General features: G+C 50.9%; 1 protein-coding gene across 1 annotated transcript; it reads right to left on the bottom strand.

Annotated features, from left to right (window-relative positions):
• Nucleotides 1-5,313: 5,313 nt before the first annotated feature.
• On the bottom strand, nucleotides 5,314-6,558 carry LOC125514845 (allene oxide cyclase, chloroplastic). Its single transcript, XM_048680214.2, has 2 exons — nucleotides 6,088-6,558; nucleotides 5,314-5,972 (listed from the first exon to the last, which is right to left on the bottom strand). Exons 1-2 carry the CDS (start codon nucleotides 6,400-6,402, stop codon nucleotides 5,571-5,573), a joined length of 717 nt encoding a protein of 238 aa, XP_048536171.1. The 5' UTR covers nucleotides 6,403-6,558; the 3' UTR covers nucleotides 5,314-5,570.
• Nucleotides 6,559-8,598: the final 2,040 nt, after the last annotated feature.

Here is an 8,598-nt window from a genome sequence, read left to right as displayed (position 1 = left end):
TTCTGGGCTTCGGCCTTGGCAGACTTCGCGCTTTCGAGGGCTGCCGCAAGCTCGGACGCTTGCGTCTTTGAGTCAAGCTCCAAACTCTCGTGTTTTTTCACGAGAGCCTGGAGCTCTTTCTGCACCTCCTCCACCCGCGCCTCCTGCTTCCCCCTCTCTGTGCGCTCCGCGGCCGCTCTGTTTTCGGCCTCGAACAGCGCTTTCTTAAGGGTTGCTACCTCGGTCGTGGCCCCTATAATAGCACGTTGATCCTGTCATTTTTTGCAACCACATCTTCTCTATATACTTGCGCAAGGTATTACTTACCTTCCTTCTCCTCGAGTTGCCTCTTGGCATGGCCGAGCTCGTTCTCAGACCGCGTGAGGTTTTGCTTCAGCGTATCCACCTCCGCAGTCAGTGCGGCGGAGGCCAGCAGCGAAGCCTGCATACGCATATTGACTTGATTATGTTAGACTCCTGCGAATGTTATTAGATCCTCTATTCGGCTTTTCTTTCCGAACGCCGAACAGAGCATCAGGGGCTACTGTCTATGCGGTAATATTTTTACATATTCTTTACTTACCTCAAAGCCTGCTAGAAGGCTGGCACAGACTTCAGTCAGTCCGCTCTTGGCAGACTGAACCTTCTGGATCACCGCACTCATAATAGTGCGGTGCTCCTCGTCGATGGAGGCGCCGTTAAGCACCTCCAGCAAATTGTCCGGTGCCTCCGGTTGGACGAAGGTCACCGGCTCGGTAGGCTTGCTCCTCTTGGAAGGAGGCTGCCTACCGGAGTCCGGAATCGTTGAAGGTTCCGGCGCGGTGTCCGGGTCAAGGCCGGACTTGGAGCCCTTGGGGGTTCTATCCCCTTTACGCCTGGAGTCCGGGAGGTCGCCTTGCGGCGCCTCCAGGACCACCTCCTCCTGGCTTGGAACCTGTTGGGACGCCACCTCGGCGTCGTCCGTAGGATGGGGGGAGGTAGCCGTCGGAAGCGAATTCACATCCGACGAATCCAGGGAACCGCTAGACGACACGTCGAGCCGGTCTTTGGGTGGACTGCATAAACATGTTCGACGTAAGGAAAAGCTGTGCAATGGAGGAACACTATGAATCACTCTGGTATCCGGATACTTACGATCTCGCCAGGGGCTTGGCCCTATGCGACCACTCCTCTTCGCCGTCATCGGCGTTGGTGGAGTAGTCCGGAGGAAGGGTCTTCCCCTTCTTGGACCCTTCGGCCTCCCCAGTTGGGGCGGCCTTCCTTTTCTTCCCTCCCCCCGCTGGAGGGGGAGAGGTCTCTTCTTCCTCCTCCTCGTCTTCATGGGAGGAATGCGTCTTGGAGTCATCGGATGATGAATCCGACACCTCCAAGCGTCGGGCACTCTTTCGAGTCCCCGTGGCCTTCTTCTTGGCCTTCTTCTCCAACACCACATAGGGTGTCGGAACCAGCAGCTTCGCCAAGCGAGCGTCCGCTGGGCCTTCGGGCAAAGGAGCCGGACAGTTGATCTGTCCGGACGTCTCCTGCCAATCTTGTCAAAGGTAAGGGAGCTTAGATCCCGCATGGAGTCAAACTATGAAAAACTAATACCCTGTAAAAGGTAAAAACAGCTTACCGCACTAGCGTGACGCTGCCTGATAAATCCGCGATCCTCGGTAGAGGATGCGGGGGCCTCGGCGCCCTTGAAAAGCACCTTTCAGGCATCTTCGTACGTCGTGTCGAAGAGCCTGCTCAGAGTTCGGTGCTGCACCGGGTCGAACTCCCACAGGTTGAAAGACCGTTGTTGACACGGGAGGATTCGGCGGATGAGCATAACCTAGACTACGTTGGCAAGTTTGAGCTTCTTGTCCACCAGGGTTTGGACGCATGTTTGGAGTCCGGTCAGCTCTCCTTTTTTACCCCACGACAGGCCCGTCTCTTTCCAGGAGGTGAGCCGCGTAGGGGGTCCGGATCGGAACTCGGGGGCTGCGATCCATTCAGGGTCGCGCGGCTCGGTGATGTAAAACCACCCCGATTGCCACCCCTTTAGGGTCTCCACGAAGGAGCCCTCGAGCCACAGGACGTTGGGCATCTTGCCCACCATGGCGCCTCCGCACTCCGCCTGGGTGCCGCGCACCACCTTCGACTTGACATTGAAAGTCTTGAGCCATAGGCCGAAATGGGGACGGATGCAGAGGAAAGCCTCGCACACGACGATAAACGCCGAGATGTTGAGGACGAAGTTCGGGACCAAATCGTGGAAATCCAGGCCATAGTAGAACATGAGCCCCCGGACAAATGGGTGGAGAGGGAAACCCAATCCGCGGAGGAAATGGGGGAGGAACACCACCCTCTCATGGGGCCCGGGGGTGGGGATGAGCTGCCCCTCTTCGGGAAGCCGATGCGTGATGTCGTTGGACAAGTATCCAGCCTTCCTTAGTTTTTTGATGTGTCCCTCCGTGATGGAGGAGACCATCCACTTGCCTCCCGCTCCGGACATGGCTGGAGAAGGTTGAGGTGGGGTGTGCGGACTTGGGCGCTGGAGCTCGAGTGCGCAGAAATGGATAGGCAAAGGAGGAAGAAGGCGTGGATGAAAAGGTGGATCCTTATCCCCTTATATGGGTGGACGCGACTATGCGTCCCCACCAGCCTGGTAAAACTCGCTTATCTCCCAAGCGTCGTAATCAATGGCGCGGTTGGGTTACCCACGCCCGTATTGATGAGAATCCCGGAATAAGGGGACACGATCTCTGATTTTGACAAGACGTGCCAAGGAAACCGCCTTGCTAAACGCGCTGAGGTGGGACAGTAAAACGATTCGAATAAAGACTTGGTCGTGGTGTGATGTGTGATGTCACGCTACGGAATACGTCAGCAGATTAGATTTGTGTAAATATTATTCTCTCTATGGCAATATGTGGAAACTTATTTTGTAGAGCCGGACACTATCTTTGTGTTTAAAATCTTCTATGAAGTACTTGAAGGAGGAACCCGCCTTGCAATGCCGAAGACAATCTGCGCGCCGGACTCATCGTCATTGAAGCCTGGTTCAGGGGCTACTGAGGGAGTCCTAGATTAGGGGGTGTCCAGATAGCCGGACTATACCTTCGGCCAGACTCCTGGACTATGAAGATACAAGATTGAAGACTTCGTCCCGTGTCCGGAAGGGGCTTTCCTTGGCGTAGAAGGCAAGCTTGGCGATACGGATATGTAGATCTCCTACCATTGTAACCGACTCTGTGTAACCCTAGCCCTCTCCGGTGTCCATATAAACCGGAGGGTTTTAGTCCGTAGGACGAAGAACAATGATACCATAGGCTAGCTTCTAGGGTTTAGCCTCCTTGATCTCGTGGTAGAACTACTCTTGTACTACCCATATCATCAATATTAATCAAGCAGGAGTAGGGTTTTACCTCCATCGAGAGAGCCCGAACCTGGGTAAAAACATCGTGTCCCTTGTCTCCTGTTACCATCCGCCTAGGCGCATAGTTGGGGACCCCTACCCGAGATCCGCCGGTTTTGACACCGACACCCGGCCTCGGGGGCGACCTACTTGCATGGTGTTCTATGTCCCCCACCCTCCTCGGATGTTATATGCCGCTTACTGAGAGATATAGCACCCTCTAGTGTTTCCACTGGTCCGTAGTTCGAGGCTAACCTTTTCTTCCATGTGGTTCTTTGCCGGTTTTGTTTTTCCTTTTTCTTCCGATGTTCTTGTCTTTTTGTTCTCCATTTGTCATTTTTTTCCCTCCCGTGTGGTTCTTTGCCGTTTTTCTGTTTTTCTTTTCTGTTCTTCTTTTCTTTTTTTGCTTTTCCTTTTTCTTTTTTCATTTTTTCATTATCAAATTCTTGAAAATTTTAGTCCATCCGGTTTTAGTGTATGTATTTTTTATTTTTTTGTATGCCATGACTATTTTTTGAAATATGAACGAATAATGTTTTGCACTTCATGAACATTGTAAAATATAGGCCAACATTTTTTCCAATACACGTTGAACATTGTTTGAATTCATGGTATATCTCTCTCACACATACGTTGAAGATTTACATGTTAAACAAATTTTGAATGCATATTTGAACATTTTTATATTCTTGTCTTGGCGAAGGCCATTTTTGCAGTTGACTCAAGGACCCAGAAGTCCATTTAGAAGAACATTGGTTTTCCATGAGGTTGGAAGGGATTTTATCCAGAAGATCCAGGAAGGTGGGAATCCCCTAATAGAGAGAAAAAACATGAGTGAGTCCCAAGTTGACTGAGTCAAATGCCTTGCAAAAATCAAGTTTGAAGACCATGGTAGACATTTTTCTAGTGTGGCGGGAGCTTAGAATGTCAGCATTGTAGTTAAAATTGTCCGTGATGTTGCATCCACAGATGAAGCCAGTTTGGTCGACGTGGGGGGGGGGGGGGGGGGGGGGGATCAAGGATTTTACCCTTTTGGTCTTGAGAGGGCTAGATATTTTATGCTTGCATCATGAGGGATGGGATGGCATGTTCCTTAATAATCGGATCTTATTTTTGTGGAAACGCTAGGAAGGAGAGTCGTGAAAGTATTTTATGCTTTCATCACCAGAGATGTCTGCTTTAATTTTTTTTCTTTGCTTAAGAACAGGACCATTTGTCTGACGACACGCTGGAGAGAGACAATGACAGTCAAACACAAATATCGAGAGATGCCTGATTTCTTTAATGCAGCGATGTGGATTGGTTTGTGTTATTGGACTTAATTGTTGTCGTATAGGCAGCATTCCAGTTTTATGGAGCGTTTTTTATTGATTATGAAGGCCTCTAGGACGTGGAAACTCGGCGTCTTCATAATTATTGGCTATGTTATCATGGGACCAATTCTTTTCCAATTAAAATACAAATCGTAAACTTTCCTCTCCATCACACACAATTGTGTTAGGAAGCGTGCTTTATAAATTATATATGCTGATTTCATAGGATGGCTACTCTTCTAGATGTATTTTTGCCTGTCCGTCATAATGGCGGTTATTATGGCAATTTGGCCAACATGACTTGTTCTGATTCTCATTTATTTGGATGGAAATTGCTACTGCCTCCGATTTAAAGTAAGTGTCATAATTTTGAATTAATACCAAATTAAATTCACGACACTTATTTTGGGTCCGAGGAGTAACAAATATGACCATTTGTCTGACGACACTTCTTTTAATCCTTTTCCCTTTGTTTAAGAACAAGACCATTTGTCTGACGACACGTTGGAGAGAGACAATGACCGTCGGAGAAAAAGAAATCCGATATGGAGAGATGCCTGATTTCTTTAAAGCAGTCAATATTCTAAAATAAGTGCCATAGTTTTAAATTAAAATTGCGACACCTATTTTAAATCAGAGGAGTAACAAATATGAATATTTTATTGAGAAAGAAATCATGTTTCCGTAGTACTTGAAATTATTCCACCGTTGCAATACACGGACATTCATTCAACGCCAGTAGGAGTACAAGCAATTTGGCGTACATGGCTATATTTTGGGGTACCTAGCTAGAGCTAGCTAGTCGATGAAGTTGCAACACACACACACACGCAAGTTCAACTAGCAGGAGCAATACTAGATATTTTGGGCTGGCTACCTAGGTAGGAGTAGGTGGGTAGCTAGTCGGTGAAGTTGTTGAGGCATGCGTGTGGCTCGGTGGCCTTGGCGGCGGGCGTGGGCTCGACGGTGGGGGAGGGCGGGACGGGCGTGCAGAGCAGCTCCCTCGGCAGGTCCGGGATGCCCTTGAGGTAGAAGGTGTAGAAGATCTTGAAGGGGAAGACGATCTGGTTGAGCTTGACCTGGCCGTACACGCCCTCGAAGACGCCGGAGCCGCCGGTGACGGCGAGGTAGGACTCCTCGTAGGTGAGGTAGGGCCCCTGCACGGTGATGTGGCCGTAGTCGCCGAAGTAGATGCTGTAGATGGCCTCGTAGCGGTCGCCGTTGCGCTCCGGCACGTGCTGGATCAGGATGCAGATCCCGGCCGTGATCCCGATCCGCTTGTCCAGGCTCCCGTTGTACACCTGCAAGCATAAGGTCGCCGTTGACTCACTCGCCCACTCAACAAAGCTAGCAGAGGAAGATGAACGGAACAGAGGAAGGAGCAAGAAAGATTCATCACTTGCTGGACTGACTGACCTTGTTGGTGAAGGGGACGAGGTCGCCGAGCGCGTTCTGGCTCTGCTTGGCGCTCAGCCGGAGGTAGGCGGGGCTCTCGCGGTCGCGCTCGTTGAGCTCGTAGACGTGCAGCTCCTGCACCTTGGTCGGCCTCGCGTCCATGGCCACCGCGGGCTTGGGCGAGAAGAGCGACGCCCGCACGGGGCCGCCGCACTTCCTGCCCGAGCCGACGCTGACCCTGCCACCGAACCCAACCCTGGCGGCCCGCGAAGGGGTCAGCTTCGCCGAGACGGACGCGCCGGCCCTGACGGAGACGGAGGAGGGGGGCGCTGCCATGGTGCTGCTGGTGGTGGTGGCGACGCCTAACCGACGATGATACTCTCGGATTCGATCTGCTTTCGATTGACGATGAGCTGGTAGGCACCCTAGGCTCCTTATTTAAGCACGACGAGTCAGTGAGCCGTCGCGTTCGGTGGTGCGTGCGCGAGCTAGCTAGTGCGCCGTGCTTGCCGCTGGATCGGATCATTCAACTTTTATTATCATGGGTCCTTGTTCTCACTGTTCTGAGCACGCCGACCAATAATTGGCACGAGGGGAACGTGGTGAGCGAAGGCGACACCGTGCTTGCCATCCCATTTGTTTGTTTCTTAGTACTAATCCGCAGCTAGGAAATATTCAGTTTTGAACCGTGGTGTGGTAGTACGACATAACTCATCATGGTATTAGTACAGTTCTTGTACTACTACGACGATTAAATCAAGGTCCGCATGCGTACGAGTGAAAAGGCAACCGCCGCCCGATTGCATGGTCGTAGAAAGATCAAAAGGTAAATGCCGTGTGTGGAACAGTTTTGATTAGCCTTTTGAAAGAATTGTAACGGCGATTTCGGTTGACCCAGCAACATTTTTTTACCGACAACTCTTATTTTTCCTATTTGATTCTTGCTTTCACAATCAATCACTAACCGCATTCTCACGGCTCATGTGCTATTAGCATCGATTTTCTTATTTTTCAAAGAGTTGACTCATCTGGCATGCTTGGCTTTCTTGTCGCCTTCCTTTGTTTCTGTACCTTCATACAGATACTTTGGATCTACTCCTTTTCTGTACCGCACCATGTGCCTAGTAGTGCAATCGATAACTAGAAAGTCGTTTCCTTGGAAGAACAGGTATATTACTAAATAAGGAAAAATGTGCTATCCTAAAGCGACAATTCGAGCAGTTTACCTCGGCCTTTGTGGCATATACCCTCGAAATGTCACATATATCCATATTCGACACATTTGAGTTGTGCACGCACAGATCATCACGTTTAGTGGGCTTTATCTTGCCTAAGAGCAACTCCAACGGATCGACCCAAACGCACAATGTATTTGTCTGTTTTTTGTCCGTTTGGATCGGCCGCCCGCCCGACGTCCGTCCAGTTTTGTATTTGGGTCGGTAGTGCGCACAACTCGTCGATCCATTTCATATCTGCACTCAACTTAAAAAAAAGTCCGCGGCCGATCATGCCAGCATCATGCCAGCGTCGGCATACAATGTCGGCTTCAGAAAATTCACCACAGTTCATGTTGGCGCACTCGTCAGCCGGCCGACACACATGCAAGCACACAAAAAAGGGTGGGACTTGAGTTCGCCCACGCCATTGCGGCCCTCGTGGGCATGCCAGCGCACCTGCCGGCATACAAAAAAGACGGCGCTCGCCGCTATAGATCACTCGTCGTCGAATTTGAGCATGTCGGCCTGCATATTCTCGAACCACGGCCTCTTCCTTGGCGACACGGTGTTGAGATCCACCTTCACGATCTCCACTCCGGTCATCATGCTCGCGAGAGCCACTTCTTTGGCCTTGGTCTTGGCGTTGGCGGCCTCGATCTCTAGCATCTTGGCTTGCTTCTCCGCCTCGAGCTCGAACATCTTAGCTTGCTTCTCCGCGTCCATCTCAAGCCTCCTCCTTTGGATCTCCATGAAAGCGTCCATTTGCTCCGCCTTAGAAACGCCGGCGCTCCTCCTCCCTTGAGTCCTTCTTGTTCATCATGCCCTCCACGCTTGCGATCAAGGCGTTGGATGCCGCATCCCGCTTGTCCTCCTTCTTGGAGTTGGTCTTCCCCCGCGGGGGTGCCGGCTCGCCCTCCCCAACCTCCTCCACGGCTTTCTTCCCCCCACGCGACTTGAGGACGACGTATTGCGCCTTGAACTTCTCCTCGTTCTTGATGACCCGAAAGCAATGGAAGAGGTTGAAGCACTTGTCGTTGAGTTGAACCTTGAATGCCTCCAAAGCTTGAAATGCCTACAAAATGTTTCCATGCAAGCATATGGGTAAATGATATGCAAATGAACACGCAAGCATGAACTTGATGACACAAAAGAGGGCGGCTTGCTATCATACCATGTCTTGCATGCCGATGCCGCTCACGGGGTGGGCCTTGATGCTCTCAAGAGTGGCGCAAAACTTGTTGCACTCTTGTTCGATCACCCTCCATCGCTTGGAAATGGACACCCACCCACGCATGCTCACAATTTGGTTAGGCGG

This window comes from Triticum urartu, chromosome 6A (genome assembly GCF_056163025.1).
Source record: "Triticum urartu cultivar PI428250 chromosome 6A, HENAU_Tu73, whole genome shotgun sequence".
Taxonomy (NCBI): Eukaryota; Viridiplantae; Streptophyta; class Magnoliopsida; order Poales; family Poaceae; genus Triticum; species Triticum urartu.
Note: the sequence above shows the minus strand (reverse complement) of the source record. Positions and strands in the feature narration are given on the sequence as shown.

Excerpts from the sequence above, each read along its gene's own strand:
- LOC125514845 (XM_048680214.2), bottom strand. The coding sequence starts at position 6,402 with ATGGCAGCGCCCCCCTCCTCCGTCTCCGTCAGGGCCGGCGCGTCCGTC. Across the intron at positions 5,973-6,087 it reads TCGTCCCCTTCACCAACAAG|GTGTACAACGGGAGCCTGGA; the intron begins GTCAGTCAGTCC and ends TTATGCTTGCAG.